The following is a 21,021-nucleotide window of genomic DNA, read 5'->3' as shown; positions in this document are numbered from 1 at the left end:
AGAAAACCAAGCGCATAAAGATCATAAATTTACAAAATTAGGTAGAAATATCGCCCAAGCGTAAACAACGGCCGCCATGCGGACGAAGCTCACGATAACAACAACGTGAAGCGCCAGTAAAAAACGAGCTTAAACGTCTTAAAAACGGCGATCTACCACAAAATAAAAGTAAATCAAGCATGTTCTGAGTACTCAACTTAGATGGGACGGAAGCTGCCATCGTTGAATCACAATAAAGCGACAAAAAGTTAAAATAATACACAGATATAAAAATCTCGTGCTACCAGGTCGCTGTGCTAACTTAAGATGTTGTAGATGGCGCTCGGGAGGAGGGTGTTGGTTGCGGGGAGGCGGCATGTATAACGGCACCTCGTATGTTGGGGATTGTTGACGAGGATCTTTCTGTGGGGTTGAAGGAAACGTGCTGTATTACTCGCCCTGGTTATACACGACATTTTTATTTTACAAAAGTGCTCGCCTGAGGTAGTAACCTCAGTCAGTCCTTTGGTTTATTCTCTAGTATATTTAGCTTAGTTTTTATATATTAGAAATGGCTAACGAGACATTTCACCGGTGACACGGCTTGAGCCCAAAAATGTACAAATTACTTCGGGTTGTGAAATAAATTTCTTCAACTATCTCATTTTCCTCTATAAATTTAATGGATTTAAGAGCTGTTCATGCAAGAATGTCTGTGGGTTAAGAAAAAAAAGCTATTGCTACACTTACCATGATTAAACTCAGGATTAAATACAGTATACTACCTACATATTCATTCTACATTTACAGAGAACTACATACTAAATTATAAAAGTCAATTCTTCTTACAAAATAAATCCATGCATTTATAACAAGCAAAACATAAAAGGGTAAAAACTTATCCAAAACAAAACTTACAGTACAGGTTTCCAGCCCCACTGTGAATCTACAATAGGTTGATCTGCAATTCCCAACAATGATGGTATACTTGGTCCACATATGTCCACATCTAAGAGTCCAACTTTTTTCCCATCATTTGCCAGCATTTGGGAGAGCATTGCAGAAACACTTGACTTACCTGAGAAAATTAGGCCACTAAACAAACTAATTACCTGTTAACACTGAATTATCAAACTATGTAGACAAGACTCAGTACAGTGTACATATATATGGTACATGAAATTCAATACATAAAGTTCTATCATTTTAGATATTTCGTCTTACCAAATATAGCATGCTAAACAAACCACTAATATAGCAAAGACCAGACATGTTCATCAGTATGAAGAAATGCCACTGTTCTATCTCTTCCAGTCTATTTTGGTTGGGAGCCTTCATAAGTATGTGACTGATGGCAGGGGTTACTGAAAACAAAAGTGTCAGATGCAGGTGTAACTGGACAGTGGAAGGAACTAAAGTCAAGAATAAAGCCAGAACTAGAATAGCAGCCAGGTCAGGAATCAAACATCTGCTAGCTTAAGCGAGAAGAAAGGACACACTGAAGATGAGCAACAATTGCATCATGAAGCTACCCTAAAAAAACTGTCGAGGAGACTAGAGAACAGACAGTCCTGTGTACAATTTTCACAAAGTTATCCCAGTACTCATTTGAATTTCAAGTATCCCAGCTATTTGGAACTTGCAAAATCTTGATCTATCATATGGATTTAACACAACTGTTGCTAAACATGTCAAATTCTTTTATCCTCTGATTGTGGTGGGCCAACACTGATGGAAGAGCCATGTTAGTTTCACAATTTTGTCAGGCCAATACTCCATTTACTTCAAGATCACATCATTCTTAATATGAGATCCTTGTGTCTAATCAGATCTTTATGACTTGTTTCATTATCTACCAGAGATATTTCACAGACTTACTCCAAGGATCTGGTCAGACTCTTGACCCTTTATTAGTATAAAGACTGCCTACCTCAGTGTTCTGGTTTAAATTCTCTCACAACAGGAGGCATTCTCACTTAAATATCTAAAAGGGATGTGTAAATTCATAGAATTGGGCTAAGGAAGTGAACTTCTTAAAATAAGAAATTTTTAATGGTAAACCCATCAGTTTATTCCTGACCCAACACTTATTGTACTGAATCAGCCCATTCCTTGTGTTGTCCTGATTCACACAAGGAATGGGCTGGTCATCAGATTATGTACTACATTAGTAAGTGAGGGTTTTTCTTCTTTTGGTGTGTCTTCTGGCATACAGAAACAGATGGATTTTTATCAAATATAAATTTTTTCATCTTTAAATTCTCATCGGTTCCAGATACAAACCTTGCGACTATATTTACTTCATGTTCCTTAGTAAATGTGGTAATAATTGTGGCCTGATCACATAATCTCTTTAAGTTTGTATCTCCTGTCTGCCAAACATTATTCATACCATTCTGCCCAATAGGTCTTGCACTTGTTGATACATAATCAACTGTAACCCAAAATAAACAGTAGGAATAATGGGTTCTGCAGCAAAACTTCTGGCAGAAAATGCTTCTAGCATGAATATAAAACTAGAATAAATGAAATAAATACTAGAACCAACTGCACTAATATTACTAGAATAGTTTGTTTGTTTGTATATGTGTTTTTACATTGCATGGAACCAGTGGTTATTCCGCAACGGGACCAACGAGCTTTACATGACTTCCAAACCACGCTGAGAGTGAACTTCTATCACCAGAAATACACATCTCTGAACCCTCAATGGAATACCCAAGAACTGAACTTGCAGCCACCGAGGTGCAGGCCAAGTCGTAACCGACCATACCACTGAGGCACTACTAGAATAGTTAAGCTTGTTATTCTCAAAGGTCCTCTTCTAGCTAGTAACACAGTATGTATGTAACATGCCTAAGAGGGGCAAAAGCACTTCCTCTATGCCCAGTGTGCTAAACAATTACCTAACCAACAGTCATATTCTTAACTTCACAAAATCCCTTACTCTTTCTTGGTCGTGCACAAAAAGATTGTACTGTACTAACTTTGACTGCAGGCAAATAATGACAGAGAAACAGAAAGTGAATCATGCACATGCTCCAAGTTGCAAGTCAAGCTTAAGCACGACAGGCTAAGTCTTACGTAAGGATATCCCTTAGAAGAATAATATCAAACTTGGTGAAAATCTACTTGTCTTTCCAGTATAACTTTATCTTACAGTTAACTGCCACACAAGGAGCAATATGCATTCATAAAATGAACTTTCTGCAGTTACCTGCAATAACTACTCATATAAAAGCAGAATGCCAATGAAGAAACAACTTTGAAGATTCTTTAATCTTACCTACTCCACCTTTTCCAGACAATACTAAAATCTTGTGCTTGATGGCTTTTAGTCGTAAGTCAATGACTTGCTGATCTGGATCTGGTTGGCTTACTGAAATTTAAAGGAAAAAAATCACTTATTATTTAATAGCTCTATTGTATTCTTTCCACTGAAAAAATAGGATTTGTTTTATGTATTTGCCATAAAGAAAATACGTAAAACATACCTTCTTTCTCTTAGTATAACATATGGATGTGTCTAATGATGCAATAAGTGGATATTATTAGTACTGTACTGTACTGTACTACTATTGTTCTAACAACAGGAAAAACAATGTAATAATAAAATACCAGTAACATGATAGCTTCATGGAGTTGGTTAGGTTCAAGTAAGTACTACAGTAGTTTATGGTGTGGTACAAGTAAACATTAGTCTACCAGAAACCTAACCTTTGCATATAAAACCCTGGTGTATATCTTGGGCCATTTTTGGGAAAAAAGGGGTCTTATATCATGTCAAATACTATTTGATACTACAAGTACGGAATCATCTACAAATCAAGATCAGGTTAAGTTCCAGCTAATTGGATGTTGGCTAGGTTGGACTCAAATTGGAAGGTATATCTGACATATGCATTAGCTGCTGTTAATAAAATACCTTTTATACAAGATTTGAAAGATTGTTTACTTTATAGTATATCATTCAAGTCAGTATACGCAATATATTTGGTTTTTATGGATATTTCACCACTCTTTTACATACATATGCAAAGTTTATTTATTTTACAATGCAAAGTATGGGGACCAGAGAGAGAGAGAGAGAGAGAGAGAGAGAGAGAGAGAGAGAGAGAGAGAGAGAGAGAGAGAGAGAGAGAGAGAAGGGGGTGCCCAGTAAGTGCGTAGTTTACTTAACATGATATTCACGCATGCTAAGTTTACAGATCAACTTTACATAACAAAATAAACATTTTATTTAACTAAAATGACTGAAAATCTAATTCTAATATATACAAACCTTTCAATAATATTTTACATACAACTTTGTTTTTCCTTCCATTTCTTGCAAATTAAAGCATTCATTAATTCACTGTCACCATCTTTTATCCAGTGAAGACAAAGGAGATGGAGGAGTGTGTTATATACAACGTATTTCAATAACATCAAACCCTTACATGTAAATATAGTACAAAAAAATTTTTCTTCATACACTGAACCACCTGTATTCACGGAGGATGGGTACCATACACTGTCGCAAATAGCTAAATGCCACTCTAAAAATGCTTAGAACTGCTAATTTTGATCATTAAAACACACAAAAAACTCTAAAAATACATATACCTGAGTATTTTAATAGTTTTATCACAAAAAGGGCATTTAGTCACAAAAATTATATGAAAATACAGTAATTTGTGAATATTTCTCGGTGAAAAATATCGTGAATAGGCAAATTTTCTGCAAATAATGGGTATATACGGTCCATGGAAAAATCAGCGAATAGACAAGTCTGCAAATCGTGAGTTCGCAAATAGTGGGGGTCGACTGTACCGCATTCCCTTCTGAAAATGGGTGGAAGGGTCTTATATGCCAAGAAATACAGTATGCTAAAAACAGAATCTTCTGTATGCCTCAAGGATCAAGTTCTCTGTTAACATTTCACATACTTTTTCTCAAAGGAAAAACTCTCAGTTCTCTTCCTATATTTAAAATATGGGAGGTATGTGAGCGAAGCATTTAACCAGACCTCTCTATTACAGGCAGAACTAAAAACATCTTCATCCATAGAACACCTTTGTTTACTTGCTCTCAGCTGCTCCTTCAACTTAAGGATCACAAATTCTTTTGCTTTTACTCCAAGAGTTCTACAAGTATGCAACATTTTCTACATAGGATTCATATTAGAATATTGTCAGACTTTCATGTTTTTTAATCTAGCCAACATAAAATTTCTTGATTTTGTTAGCCTTTACCTTTTTGCAGCAAGATTCAGTCTTTCTCTTATTAAAATTAATTTACCCTATATATGTTTCTCTTCAAATTCCAGTTCCTTTTCTTAAACCAACAAGGGGATCACAAAACTTTCCTCCTTTGGCTGAAACAGATTTTTTTTTTAACTTAACACAATGTCACATTGAATTTTTCACTTCCTTTGCTGCTTTAAGTACAATACAATTTTCTAACTTCCTTGAGAGGTTGCAGGTCTACACATATCTTTCTGGCCTAAGAACATTTCACTAATAGCCAATGCCCAAACAATATGTCTTTCTTGTTTTTCTTAGTCATCACAACTTGTCTACTTTCCAAGATGAGTTGGCCTGTTATTTGGGTTAGAAGACCAAGCTTGGGCACAAGGGCGGGAGAGGAAACAGGGGGGGATTTCACTGGGCGACACGGGCCCTTGCCCAGAAATAGATTTTCCCTTCGTCAAAATCCCTTTTCTGGGCTCAGCCCGTGTCGCTTTGTGAAATATGTAGTACCAGAGAATTAGCCACAAGCTTGGAGAAAAGGTAACAGTAAGAGGTAATAAGAAAACACGAAAAGACATAATATGAGTATAATCTAGCTTAAATGTTACAAAGTTATCATACAAATACTTAAACTAATTCATAGTGACTTATGTTAGCCTTAAAATAAGTAATAGGACTTAACATTATACTTATGCTAACTTATGATAACTTAAAACTAGAATAATACAATATATACAGTTGTGAGGCACCCTAGCATAAAAATAAGGGAAAACCTCATGATTTAGCCTTTTGGCAGCTAAGGCTCAAACAGGGTCGAGCCTGGTGGCAGGATCACAGGAAAAATGTTAGTGAGGCAGGTAGAAAGGAGATCTGGATCTATGACTAAAACTACTTAGACAGTGTCAGGAGAAACTGTGTTTCCCGCTGCCACTGCCGGAAATTTAAGAGATTCCAAGGATTTCAAGTAGTGATGTTTGAAAACTGTTGGCGACTTCCAGCCTGTATATTTCTTTAGATCATCAAAATTCATATGTTGGAAATAATTAATTGAGGTGGCTACTGCCCTGATGTCATGGGCTTTAGGGAATGAATCAGGGTTGGCTTTTTTGATAAAATATAGGATTTGTTGCCTAATTCCTTTTAACCCGTTTTGTACTGGCGTGACATATATGTTACGTAGAACATATGTTCAGTTAACTTACACCACACGTTTACATGTTGAAACTTGTTTCATGATAGGTCCTGTGTGTGAGAGCTAATACATGTATCTACTTGCATACAAGTTTTTACAGGAATAGAAGTTCATTCAAGGGAGTGACACCGTTCTGTGCATAAGTGCCGTTTTTGCTCCGGTGTGAAAATGAGTTCAGGCAAAAAGTGAGTATTATTTTGCCATTTTCATTAGATATATTGTATTGTTTTTTGATAAAATACTTGAAATATGGCTATAGAGAAATGTCTGTGCTAATAATGAATATCTAAGATTTATAATATTGGCAGCAGTGCATTTTATATTTTCTGTGACATATATGTTACGCTAGGATGATACAGGGACATTTATGCCTTTTTTCTATTTTACTGTATGTAAACTGATAGTAATATCTTTCTAGTGATATAAAACATTCTATGGCTTCATTTTCTTTCTTTTACTTTACTTTACTACACTTTTAGTTATTTTAACTCATTAATAAGTTACTTTGTTAAATTTAATCCAGAGATAACACGTTTTTATTTATTTTTTTATTTCAGGTCTCTGACTGTCAATGAACTACTAGCAGAGTTAGAAAAAGAAGATATTGCTGCAGATGTTTTTATTGAGCCTGCTGATGATGGTCTGACTGACGAAGATTCTGCTGATGAAGATCAAGGTGGTCTAATTGATAATCTCTCTGGTAAACAATTAGATGCTGCAGGTGAAGCAGCTCTTCCAAATGGAGTTCGGCTTGGAAATTTAGGAGAGGACTTGGAGAACTATGATGACTCTAGTTATTGCTTCAAAACTCCAAAGGGTGGGGGACTAGAAAGGCAACATTTTCTTCACCAAAACCAATTTTTCCTGAGGCGAATTACAGTCAATACCGGAACTTATCACCATGTGAATTATTCCGAATTGTTTTTTGATGAGGAAGTTTTCAGATTGAAATAGAACAGTCAGCTCTTTATGCTCGTACAAGGGAGAAATTTCCTTCTCAACAAATGAAAAAGAACTAAAGGGTTTTACCTTGGCATATTACTTTATCTGGCATTGTTCCAGTTCCATCACGGAGACTTTACTGGAAGAATTCTCCAGTGACTAGAAATGAGGCAGTGTATTCTGCAATGAGAAGGAACAGATTGATAAAATAATGCAGTTCATACATTTAGCAGATAATACTAATCTTGATGATTCAGATAAATATGCTAAACTCCGTCCTGATAAGGCCTACTTTCCACTCGATTTTTGTCTCATTTTCAACCAGAGCAGCATCTATCTCATGACGAGGCAATGGTTGAATATTTTGGCCGCCATGGATGCAAGCAGTGTATTCGAAACAACCAATACGCTTTGGTTATAAAGTTTGGTGCCTGAATACTGATGCAGGCTATTTAGTAAGCTTTGACTTATACCAAGGTAAAACATATGAAGGTAATTCATATGAGGAGAAAGCGTTTGGCAAATGTGGAGCCACTGTTCTGAAAATATAAAGTCATTGCCAGATGATAAAATACAACTCCCATACAGCTATTACTTTGATAACCTTTTTACCTCTTTTCCTCTTCTCCAACACCTGAGTGAGCAAAACTATACTGCTACGGGCGGGAACAATAAGAGACAATAGGCTGAAAAAATGCCCTTTGAAAGCAGTTTCTGAGATGAAAAAAGAAAAAAAAAAAAAAGGGGAACATCAGACTTCATCATAGATAAGGCAAATAACATTTCATTATGCAGATGGATGGATAATTCGGTTGTCACCATTGCATCAACTGCTCATGGAAGGGAACCCCACCCCCTTAGTAAGGTGAAAAGATACTCAAAAAGAGAGAAAAAAAAAATATTGAAGTTGACTGCCCATTAGTTATTCGAGAATACAATAACCACATGGGTGGGGAACTGACCGTCAAGACCAGAATGTGAATAATTATAAGAGTATCTATTAGGGGTAAGAAGTGGTGGTGGTGTATTTTACCTGGTTATTAGATGTATCAGTGCAAAATGCTTGGATTCTTCATAAAAAGTCAGGTGGATGTTTACCTCAGCTAGATTCAAAGAACAGATTGCTGAAAGCTATCTGAAGAGATATGGGATCCCTCCTAAAGGGCCTGGAGACCTTCCCAGGGGGGAAACAGGTTGTAAGAGAGTTCTTGATGACATTCGTTTTGATGGAATAGAACACTACCTGATAGAGACCCCAAACAAGAAAAGAGACGTAGATGTGCTGGAAATCTGTGTAGCAAATCTCCTTCCAGTCAGTGTAATAAGTGTGATGTAGGTCTGTGTTTGTCTTGCAATTTAGCATTTCACACAAAATAGACTTCAATGCTGTGCCACATGATGTATCAGTTGCAATGAAAAGTTGATTATTTTATGTTAGCATTTTGAACTGGCAATTTAATCTTTGTTTTGATTCTAAGTGCAAGATTTAATACAATGACTATTTCTTTGGCTTGTTTTTATTGTAATTTTCAAATTCCATTCATTTGGTGGTTGTGACTACGGTAGTTCATGTATGAAAACAGTAGACTTCTTTTGTATTTAGTTATGTCACTTATATAACAGCAAACAATAAACCTTTCAAAATAGAACAGAATTTTTCATATTTCCCCCAAATGTACTCGTTACTGCCTAGCGTGACATATATGTCACACTACATTATTCATTGTACAATGAATGCAGCTGAAAAAAATTATGTATTCTACTGATTTTGGATCCTTATGAACTAGATTTAGTGTAAAAATTTGAAATCCAAAGAAAAAAAAAAAGGGGACCTGAGGACCTAGAAGATGTCCTGGACAAATAGGCTCGTAAGGTCGTCACTGGATATAGAGAAGGGTCTTGAGGAAGAGGGAGGATCTTCCAAGGAGCCCACCTCATTAAGAGGTCGTCATTTTTGGCCAAAAAACTACGATCTGGGGATAGAAGAACTTCTCCTGAAGGGAGAAATTCAATATGGCCAGAGTCTCTGGATAGAGCCGACAGTTCAGATATCCTGGCTCCTGAGGCCAGGCTCAGCAGGAATAATGTTTTCCTTAAGAGTGGTATATAGTTACATGAATCGTTGTCAGTATCTGAAGCCAGTTTGAGAACATCATTTAAGAACCATGAGTTTGAGCTAGGTCTCTCTGATGGTCTGAGCCTTGCACAAGCTTTAGGAATAGACAAAAAATAAAAGTCTGTTAAGTCTATCTTAAAGCCAAACTGGAAGATTTTCTTTAAAGCTGACTTATTGGTCGTAATAGTACTAGCTGCTAGACCTTTTTCAAATAAAGATCTGAAGAAGGAGATAGCCAGATTAGTAGTCATGGTTCGAGAATCTGTTTCCTTCAGGAAATTTGCTAGTTTTTTAACTGCTGCGTCATACTGACGCAACGTTGATTCTCTTTTATCCGATTCTAAGAAAAGGATATTCTGAGGATCAATACAACTACTATCCGACTTACAACCTGCTCGACATACGACCACTCGTACTTACAACCTTACTTCAGACAGTTGACCATTGAGTTACTTGGCACTGCGCCATCTCATAAGAACTCTCATCACTCAGGCATGAGAACTCTCATCACTCAGGCAGCATCAGTTTGAGTTACCCTGCCCTATCTGCAGCATCATTTGGTATTAACTGTACTGTAGACTGAATTGCAAACCAATTTACGTAAGAATCGACTTCTGACATGCATGCAAGAACCTAACCCCATTGTAACTCAATGCCTGATTGTACGTAATATATACTATTACATAAATGATTAAAATGTATTAGTAGAAGTACATTATCTGAAAAAGATTGAAATAATGATTGTACAGACGGCCAACAAAGAATTGGCGTAGTTTCTTAATTCATTGTTTGTTATGGAAATATTGCCATATGCAGGTGCCAGAATATTTACTTAGCAATAAAAAAATACAATTTCCTTTTCAAAGTGATATACTTGAAATAAATGACATTAGAACTGAGTAGACTTATTCAATGTATTAAAGATAATTATTTTGCAAAGTAAGGAAAATATATACCGATGGGTCCACCGTCCACGATTTCTAATTTTGTTTTCAACTCTAGCTTCATAACAGCATTCCGAAAATTTTGAAGTTAGCTTTGCTGCCGCTCGAGTCTTGACTCAACATATCGTACTGCACTGGGGTGTTACATTCTTTGAAAACGATGTTTATTTAAACTAATTTTGTCCTTTGATCAATAAAATAATTTGCATGACACGTTTAGTGGGCCTAAATTGGACTTCTGATTTTCCCACATGATAAGCTTAGGTCTATTTTCAGCAGCATACTCTCTCGGATACGTAATATTAATGAATATCTAAATCGACAATATATATATATATATATATATATATATATATATATATATATATATATATATATATATATATATATATATATATATATATATATATATATATATAACTGCTTTATTTGACTATTCCCGTTATTCTTGTTTTATTAGCCATGTTCGCCTTTCTTCTTATCCTTTTAATGATTGCTTAACATATTAACTCAGACCCATAGCTATTCAAAGTCAAAAAGCAATCATAAAAAAATCAAACGAATATAATTCTTTCTTATTTTTTTATCGAATTCCTTGCATATCATCCTGTTTCATTTGAACACCTTGGAAAGCTGTGGGAGTCAAAACTGACGAATACATTTCTTTTAAATAGAAATTAATTCAAATTAGTTCACATGTATAACTACTAGACCTACTAACATAAGCATTTTATAAGTAGCTGAAAGAATAAGAAATAGGAAAGGTGACGTTCTCGTTTAAGTCTATTTCATGTTTTTTTTTTTCACTCTCAAGAAAAAACCTACTGCTTTAATCAAGGGTTGCTCTTTGACGGCTACAGGGTGTACCGCGAGGGTATGCACATATTTTGTGGAATGAAAGATAAAGTTTCTTTGAACAGAAAATATTTTACAAACATGTATTTTAAGGCGTCCGTTGTCGGTGCGGGGATTTTTAAAATAACCGTTATCATTAGTGATGCTTCACGAGGTGGAGTTTCGTAGTGAGAAGTCGGATCTAGTCGCCTGAGATTGTAAAAAGAGAGCGGAGCGGAGGCTGGCTTATGGAGTGATGGAAGGATTAGGCCGATGTTAATAAAGTATCTCCCAATAAAATTTATTCTTTATTTTGGTTTTGAAGAAAAAAAAAAATGCAGGCATCATTGAAACCGTTTTTTCCCTCCCTATCCGTGGTATTCATGCTTTTTGCCACCGATAAAAGAAAAAAAAAAAAAAGAGTAAGCCTAACTAAATCTCTCATCCATCAAAGATAAGTTTGCTTATTCATTAGACAACTATCAAAGACTTCAAGTGTAGATCTAAAAATCTCTTCCTCTCCATCTAAAGTATCATCAGACACCAGTCATAAGCGTAGAGCTAGTTATGATTACTGGTTCAGCAATGTCGTGACGAGGCACTAGAATCAAAGTTCACAAATGAATGTTGCTCAGCAACATTTTCACATACTGTATTGTCTTGCTCTATGTGGTCCTTCGAGGTATTCCACCTCTAGGCCCATGTTTCTAAACTTTGCCGTTCTTTAAACAATTTTATTCATCTATGTATGATTCTCTCTGGTTTATTAAGCTTTCTTGATATCTCTCCAACAGGAACTTGCACCGAATGCAGTGCAATAATTCTCTCGCTCTTCGAAGGATGTTTCTTAGACCGATAAATGACACATTGACATTAGATACCCGTGCACATAACATCAAAAGCAATAGAGTGAGGTCGCCTGGTTCACATTGTTAAGATATCGTTTTTTTTGTTTTTTGTTTTTAAATTTGATAGCATTTTGTGAGATTCTAATGTTTTCTGTAAAATTTAACAAATGGAATAGTTCAACTACCTTCAACTTAATATTAAAATGATAATTTAAGGACTATGTTTATGCGATACTACTAGTAATAGGTGTCTCCTATCTATTTGGTAATGCATATCTATGGTTGTGATATGACGTTTTTTATCACTTCGTTTCGTTCACGTCAATTTTGCTATATGGAAAATAGTTTTACACAATAACATAACATAATGTTCTAAAGATATCAGTGACTGTTTTTAACGTCATTACACATAATTTCTTCCATTTTTGAAAAGAAAAATAGATAAATAAGGCATGAATCGTGCGTCAGGCAGGTGAACGAAAAATTATGAAACTCTGCCACGAGTTTTTTGGCCGACAGTACATTACATTACAGTACTAAGTAGGCACTTTTATATAGCAAAGGTTTGATAGTATACCCTACCCAGTATGTTGGCCACTTTCTAAGGTTCGACTTACATCCATTCTGACTTACAACCAGTGGGTCGGAACCAAACTTGGTTGTAAGTAGGATACTACTTGTATTTGCATCTCTTTTAGCCGCGAACTTCATGAAGTCCATAAAGTTAGGGTTTTGAGAATTCCTGAGGAAGCAAACACAGTCCTCATTTGTACTGATTGAGACAGTTTGGGATTGGGAATCCGTTGAGGCAGGAGACCCAATTCCAGAAGAAGGGGGAACCAATTGCTCTTGGGCCAGTCCGGGGCTACTAGAGCAACTTGTTCCTTGAAAGACCTGAGCTTGTTCAGGACTTTCAATAGAAGATTCACTGAAGGAAAGATGCATATCTTCTTCCACTGATTCCAATCTATGGACATGGCGTCTGTGGCATAAGCCAGAGGGTCCAGGTTGGGAGCCACATAGCAAGGGAGCTTGTGGTTTAATTGTGATGCGAAAAGATCCACCTGGAGGCCTGGGACCTTTTGGCATATCCACTGGAATGAGCGCTTGTCCAGAGACCCCTCCGATTCTAGAGGAACTGAACGAGACAGGGCGTCAGCTATCATGTTCCTTACTCCCGCCAGGTGAGTGGAGGATAGATGCCATTTGTACTTGGCTGCTAGTGAGAAAATGGCTATCATGACGTGGTTCACATGACTTGATTTGGATCCTCCCCTGTTGATGCAGTGTACTACTACTGCGCTGCCCAATACCAGCTTGATGTGGGATTTCTTGGTTGGTAGAAGCCTCTTCAATGTGAGGAATACTGCCATAGCTTCTAATACATTTATGTGAAGCCGGCGGAACTGAGGTGACCAAGTCCCTTGTACTTTCCTGAATTGGGAGTGTCCTCCCCACCCGCTTAGAGAAGCGTCCGTGTGGATAACCAACGCTGGAGGAGGAAATTGAAGAGGGACCGACTTGGACAGGTTCTTGACCTCCGCCCAGGGGCGGAGTCGTTTGCGGAGAATCGGCGGGATGGCTGACAACTTGTCCCGAGATTTGTTGTTTGCTCTTGAGCGCCATACTTGATTTATATCTTTCAACTTCACTTTTAACAGTGTCTGTAACTGACGCAAACTGGAGAGAGCCCAGGATCCTTTCCTGGTTTCTCCTTGATGTTAGTTTGCATTTGAGGAATTGCCTTGTTGCTTTGGCTATTTCCTTCCTTTTGGCCAACGGAATTGACAGAGTGTGGGAATTCAGATCCCATTGAATGCCGAGCCATTGAAAGCGAGATTCCGGTGTTAGCCTGGACTTGGCCTTGTTTATTTGGAACCCAAGATGTTCCAGAAACTGTACTACTTTTCTAGGAGCTTTGAGGCATTCTTCGACGGTTGTTGCCCAAATGAGCCAATCGTCCAGATACGCTACTACCATTATCCCTTGGGATCTTAGTTGTTGAACTACCGATTCCGCTATCTTCGTGAACACCCTGGGGGCTACGTTCAACCTGAAGGGCATCACTTTGAAGGAAAATGCCTGGTTTCCCAGCTTGAAGCCTAGGTACGGGCGGAAGTGTCTTGCAACTGGGATATGATAGTATGCGTCTGTAAGATCGATAGAGGTGGTGACGGCCCCACGGGGAAGTAAGGTCCGCACCTGCGAGATAGTCAGCATTTTGAACTTTTCGCAACGAATGAATAAGTTTAGACAGGACAAGTCTAAGATTATTCTTTGTTTGGTTGAACCTTTCTTTGGCACGCCGAACAAGCGCCCTTGAAACTTTAAATGTCTGACTCTTGATACTACCCCTTTCTGAAGGAGTTCTTGTGCATACAGTGTTCCCCCCGTATTCGCGTTCTCCGGATTCGCGGACTCACACATTCGCCGATTTTTCTTTGGAACCTATCTAGAAATTATTCGCGGACGGAATCGCCCATTTGCGGAATTTTCCGACAAAAATAATCACTAATTAGTGTATTTTGATGTTTACTTTCATGACTAAATACATTTTTATGATACAAAAATGATTTACTAATTTTCTTTATATTAATTTTGATTAATTATACTGTATTAGTAAGTTCCAATAAGTTAATTAAATACATAATAAAAATAAACTATTCTCTCTCTCTCTCTCTCTCTCTCTCTCTCTACTACAAAGAGTATGTTTTTTTGTATGATAAATAAATATTTACTGATTTACTAAATCAATTAATATTATTAATTTAGACAGCAATAATATCAATTCATTAAAGAAAATACCATAGTGAATTAGTAAGATTTTAGCTTATAAATTTAAAAAATTATGGAAGAATGAAGGAAATCCCAGTCAGATTCTTTCTCTAACTCCAGGTACTACAACTCAGATATACGTATCAAGTTAAGTGACCGGAGGGGGAAGGAGCTGATTTGTTGCTGCCATCATGTGCTCATGAAATTTCCACCCCCCCTCTCTCTCTCTCTCTCTTTAACTGAGATGAGAGATTTTTATATGGTACATAATAGCGTAATATGTTTATTAATATTTTCAAATACTAATAATAATAATAATAATAATAATAACTGTAATTACAAAAATCATATGTGAAAGTATTTTACAAATACTACGATAATCTCTCTCTCTCTCTCTCTCTCTCTCTCTCTCTCTTAAAGCGATGTATGTTTTTTGGATGATGATTTACTAATTTTCAAATATCAATATTAATGTAAACAGCAATAATATAAATTCATTAAAGAAAATACTAAAGTGAATTAGCAAGATTTTAGTTTATAAATAAAAATGATATTGTTAAGATACAATAAAGTTTGTTCATACTTACCTGGCAGATATATATATAGCTGTATTCTCTGAAGTCCGACAGAATTTCTAAAAACTTACTGACACACGTAGTGGAGTAGGGTGGTTAGTAACCCATTCCCGCCGCTGGGAGGCGGGTATCAGGAACCATTCCCATTTTCTATCAGATTTCTATCTCCACTGTCTCCTGAGGGGAGGTGGGGGGTGGGTACTTAAAATATATATATCTGCCAGGTAAGTATGAACAAACTTTATTGTATCTTAACAATATCATTTTGTTCATGAAACTTACCTGTCAGATATATATATAGCTGAATCCCACCTTTGGCGGTGGGAGAGACAGAAAAGGATTTTAGGAAACATATATATGTAGATGATTGACATCTTGGTTCCTTACCTGTTAGCATAGCTGACTTCGTGATTACTGTCACCCAAGCCTGCATCTGCTTCACTAGAGTTACCAACAAGGTAGAGACCTGTGTAGTTGGTGCGCTCTAGATGATCTGCCAACAGGGACGAGACCAAAAATGTGACTAGACCATGACATACTCAAGAGGACAACGAGCAAAACCACCCCCCTTAAGTTAGCCTAACCAAATACTCCCATATACCAAAGGCTAAAAGAAGAAAGGGAAGACCGCATTCGGCGGCCGACCCTACAACCATAAACATTACAAACATTAAAAACTCACCTACCCTTTCTATGGGAAAGGATGAGTGCTACCTCCTGCCCCCAGATAGTGTCTGCGGCGACGTATGGTCCAAGAGAGTAACAGCTCTCATATGTCGTTCTGACCTCCCGTAAATAGTGCGAGGTGAACACCGAGTTTACTTCTCCAAAAAGTGGCACTTAAAATATCTTTGAGAGCCATATTTTTCTGAAAGGCTATAGAAGTCGAAATAGCCTTCTTCGTGAGCGTAACTTTTAAAGCTTAGTCACTATCTGACAATTAGCGTGCGCCTCCTTAATGGTGTTCCTCAAAAAGAATGCCAGTGCATTCTTGGACATGGGCATATTAGGTCTCTTGACCGAACACCATAAGTTCTCAGCCAAGACCTCTACACTCCTTTGTCCTACTGAAGATATTCTTTAAGAGCCCTCACAGGACACAGGACTATCTGGCTCTTGACCAATGATTTCTGCCATACCCTTGATTCGAACGTCTTAGGCCAAGGTTGGAAGGGTTCTTCATTCTTAGCCAGGACAATGACATACTCAAAGAGCAGACTGCATTATGCCCTTTGAAGCCGAGTGTTACTAATCGCCTGTATCTCGCTAACCCTCTTCGTCCGTTGCCTTTCAGAGCAGCTTTAGGAATACAGTCTTCTTCGTCAAATCTCGCAAAGAGGCAGAGTAAATAGGTTCAAAGCGGCTTGACATTAAAAAACTTGATTAGAACCACGTCCAGATTCCACGAAGGCAACTTAGCTATCGGTACCTTGGTGGTCTCAAAAGATTTTAGTAGATCATGTAAGGTCCTTGTTATTAGCAAGGTCAAGACCTCTATGTCGAAAAACTACAGATAAGACACTTCTGTAGCCTTTAATGGTTGACACTGGCGAGTTTCAGTCAAATCTCGTTTGAGATAAAGAAGGAAGTCGGCGATCTGGCTCACAGAGGTCGTGGTAGAGGAAACTCCTTTCTTCCTACACCAGCTCCTAAAAGCTGCCCACTTCGACTGGTAAACCGCGATTGACGAAGGTCTTCTCGCTGGTGGCGATAGCTTAGCCACAGGTTTCGAAAAACCTCTCGCTCTGGCCAACTTCTGGATAGTCTGAACGCAGTCAGACTCAGAGCGGAGAGGTTTTTGTGGTACCTCTCGAAGTGGGGCTGTTTGAGTAGATCTCTCCTTAACGGAAGAGATCTCGGAAAATCCACCAGGTAGGACATCACCTCTGTGAACCAGATCGCTGCAGGCCAAAAGGGGGCGATTAACGTCAACCTCGTCCCCTCCAAAGCTGTGAACTTTCTCATCACTTCCCCCAGAATCTTGAAGGGGGGAAATGCGTAGAGGTCTAGGCCCGTCCAATCCCATAACAGGGCGTCCACTGCTACTGCCCCCGGAGGATCGAGAACTGGGGAGCAGTAGAGAGGAAGTTCTCGCCGTCCTTGCGGTTGCAAAAAACGTCCACCAAGGGGTGTCCCCAAAGACTCCACAGCTCCTGGCATACGTCCTGATTGAGGGTCCACTCTGTCGGCAGCAACTGTCCTTGTCGACTGAGGAGATCCACACGGACATTCTCGACTCCGGCAATGAACCTTGTCAAGATCGTGATCTCTCTCGCCTTCGCCCAAAGCAGAATTTCCTTCGCTAGAGCGAACAGGGAGCGAGAGTGAGTTCCTCCTTGTTTCTTAAAGTATGCCAGGGCTGTGGTATTGTCCGAGTTGACTTGAACTACTCGACGGGAGACTTTGTCCTGAAAGAACTGGAGCGCTAATTGAACCGCTGCCAGCTCCTTGAAGTTGATATGCCAGGCTACCTGTTCCCCTCTCCAGGTGCCTGACACTTCCTCCCCCCTAGTGTTGCTCCCCACCCACCCCGTGGATGACGCGTCGGAGAACAACACTAGGTCGGGGTTCCGAAGCTTGAGGGATATGCCCTCTGAGAGCTTTAACGGATCGAGCCACCATCTTAGATGGCTCTTCACCTCTTCTGAGATGGTTAAGATCATATCGAAGTTGTCCTTCTCTGTCCAATTGTCCGACAGGAAGAAACTGAAGAGGTCGGAGATGTAGCCTCCCCAGGGAAACAACTTCTCCAGCGAGGAAATGGTCCCCAGCAGACTCATCCATTCCCTCACCGAGCATGAATCCTTCCCTAGAAAGGCTGACACTATCTCTATGCTTGTTGCTGACGTTCCTGGGACGGAAAAGCCCGGAAAAGCCCGAAAAGCTGAATCCATCTGAATCCCCAGATACACGATGGACTGTGTTGGGGTCAGATGTGACTTTTCGAAGTTCACCAGAAGTCCAGGGACGCAGCTAAAGACAGAGTCGTTTTCAGGTCCTCCAGGCACCGGGTCTGCGAAGAAGCTCGTATGAGCCAGTCGTCCAGGTAGAGCGAGATCCTGATGTTGGAAAGATGGAGCCACCTCGCCACATTCTCATTAAGATGGTGAACACAAATGGGGCCGTACTCAGACCGAAACAAAGAGCCCTGAACTGAAACACCTTTCCTTTCAGGACGAACCGAAGGTACTTCATAGACTGGGGTGTATCGGGACGTGAAAGTATGCATCCTGAAGATCGAGTGATACCATCCAATCCCCCGGTCTTAAGGCCCCCAGAACGAGTGAGGTGTCCTCCTCTTGAACTTTTGCTTTTCTATAAAGAGGTTCAGACGACTTACATCCAAGACTGGCCGCCACCCTCCCGAGTGTTTCGGAACAAGAAACAATCTGTTGTAAAATCCTGGCGTAGCCAGGTCTAAGACCTGTTCCACTGCTCGTTTCTCGAGCATCTGCTCGAGCAGATCGAAAAGAATCCTTTGTTTTTTTGCTTTTGAGGATAGCCGAACGGGGAACAATAAGTCCCCATGGGAAGTGGAAGTCAGAGGGGGGGAGGCTTTTACGAAACGGAATCTTTTGTACCCCTTCTCTATGATATTGAAGAGACCAGGTTGTCTGGCCTCTCTTTCTCTCCAGGCCTCCTCCAAAAAACACTGAAGCCTGGCCCTCCTACCTACCGGTTGACTGAAGGCACCGCATTTCCTCACTTCTTGCCCCTTGGTACTTAGCCAAGGGGCTCTACCTCTAGGAAGGAGCCCCTTCCTCGGGGGTAAAGATCTAGCTGAAGATCCTCCACCGAAAGGGCTTGCTTCCGCTTCTTAAAACAAGAACTGAACTCCTGAAAGACGTGGAAGGGACGGTGACATGCAAGGACCGTCTCGACGACTTGTGTACAAAAGGTCTTGAGTGGCTTTTCTCCTGTAGACTTACTGCCAGATACCTTCAACCAAAGCCTGGGGGTGGGAAGAGATGACTCGAGAAAGACGGCGCATACAAAAGTTTCTGTCTTCTGTGCCTCTTCTTGAGGCCATCTAAAACAACGCTGGCCGAAAATAATCCCCTTTCCCTGTTGCCTGATGTCGGAAACATTCCAAACTTCTCCACTCAACCGGTTTCATACCAAGCCATTATCCCTGCCTTAAACCGCTAAGTCCTAGAACGGAAAGGCAGGGCGACAGTGGGTGCTTCCTTTTTTAGCTTTTCCTAGTCTCCATCCAGGTGTTAACTTTCCGGAAAGCCCTGCTTGGTAGACAAAGAACGTCTTCATCTTTAAAACCCAAACCCTGGTGCTCTTCTTAGCTTTCGAACGACGAAAACTGCGATGGAGGAGGAAGGAGGAGCAGAAGGAAGGAAAGGTATCTCCAAAAGAATCACGGACGAGCCGGAGCCAAAACTTGATAGTCCTTGAATCAATACGTAACGTTCGAGGGTTTTGTTCTTCATCAACCTCCTAGGAACCTCCGAAGAACAGCTCAATTTCCCCTTGTTCCTTACCCGAGTTAAAAACTCCGAAGAAAGAGGCAGAAAGAACTTTCACCTCCAAGTCTCCTCCTCAGACCGATGACGGAAGAAGAGGGGTGGGAAAGTAACCCTTAACCAGAATCGTTTAGCCCGAACAACAGGATCAGCAATCACAACTTGAGTAAAAGACAGGCGAAAAGTAGAAGGACAGAGTTGTAAGCGTCATCTAAAGACTCCGGGAAAAAGTTAACGTCCGATCGAGAGCGAACTTCCGTTAATCGCGTCCAAGAAGCTCTTACGACGATGTCTAATTAGCGTCCATCGGTAGCGTCTAACCTAGCGTCCCTCCAAGCGGTGCCAACGAAGCGTTTCTAAATCAGCGTTCAAACTGATCGTCCAACGAAGCATCCAAAGAAGCGATGAGGGCGACATCTCTCCTAGCGTACCCTCGAAGGCGTCCCTCTACGATCGTCCCCCGCCGAAGAGACCAGAATTTGACACTTGACAGAGCGTCCCGGATGAGCGTCAAACACCAAGCATGCACTAAGCGGAGCAGGGCGTACCAAATTCCGTCCGTCAGAAAACCAAAACATCGTCATCAGAAACGTCGATGTCGGAACGCCGCGCGTCCTCACGTACGCGAGAAGAGAAGGGTAGAATGAAGAAACCTCTCTCTCTCCTGACCGTTTACTTTCCAACCTCTAGACCGAACGCTTGGGGAGGAAACGAAGTTCTGAAGACGAAATAACCTCAGGAAACGGGGACGAAAGGAGCGAGCAGGGCTGGAGAAGGACTGTTTTCGATCTCTGATCGGAAGTCTATCGTCCCTTGCTTAACTACCCAAGAAACCAGTTTTTCCTTCTGCCTTAAGTAAGCATCCAGTTGTCGCTGCATAGCAAAGATTATCCTCCTAGCATCTGCGAAGGTTCGTTTACGAGGCCGAAAGAAGAGCCATTCCCTGTGAGAAGGAGTTGAAGGGGTGGCGAGGGGACTCCTGTTCCTTTCTTCCCCGGAACAGCCTTGGCTTCTATAGCGACTGGGCGCTCTAAGGGCGTCAATCATCGATAAGACGACCTAGCCTTCTTCTTCTGGGGCGGAAAGGACCAGCTTTCCGGAGAAGAATGA

General features: G+C 39.8%; 2 protein-coding genes across 4 annotated transcripts in view; one reads left to right on the top strand and one right to left on the bottom strand.

Moving 5' to 3' along the window:
- The window catches only part of LOC135211061 (cytosolic Fe-S cluster assembly factor NUBP2 homolog), a 126,759-nt gene that overhangs the window by 61,084 nt on the left and 44,654 nt on the right, over window positions 1-21,021 (bottom strand). For all 3 annotated transcript variants that reach the window (XM_064244119.1, XM_064244120.1, XM_064244118.1), the window contains exons 4-5: window positions 3,266-3,358; window positions 898-1,057 (exon numbers count right to left, since the gene is read on the bottom strand). In XM_064244119.1, the coding sequence (XP_064100189.1) occupies window positions 898-1,057; window positions 3,266-3,358 (253 nt within the window). The remainder of the gene's footprint in view (window positions 1-897; window positions 1,058-3,265; window positions 3,359-21,021) is intronic.
- LOC135210653 (uncharacterized) lies at window positions 6,349-7,356 on the top strand. Its single transcript, XM_064243437.1, has 2 exons — window positions 6,349-6,587; window positions 6,960-7,356. Exons 1-2 carry the CDS (start codon window positions 6,571-6,573, stop codon window positions 7,354-7,356), a joined length of 414 nt encoding a protein of 137 aa, XP_064099507.1. The 5' UTR covers window positions 6,349-6,570.

The sequence above is a fragment of the Macrobrachium nipponense genome, chromosome 4 (genome assembly GCF_015104395.2).
Source record: "Macrobrachium nipponense isolate FS-2020 chromosome 4, ASM1510439v2, whole genome shotgun sequence".
Taxonomy (NCBI): domain Eukaryota; kingdom Metazoa; phylum Arthropoda; class Malacostraca; order Decapoda; family Palaemonidae; genus Macrobrachium; species Macrobrachium nipponense.
The sequence above is the reverse complement of the archived record's forward strand: the minus strand, read 5'-3'. Positions and strand labels throughout refer to the sequence as shown.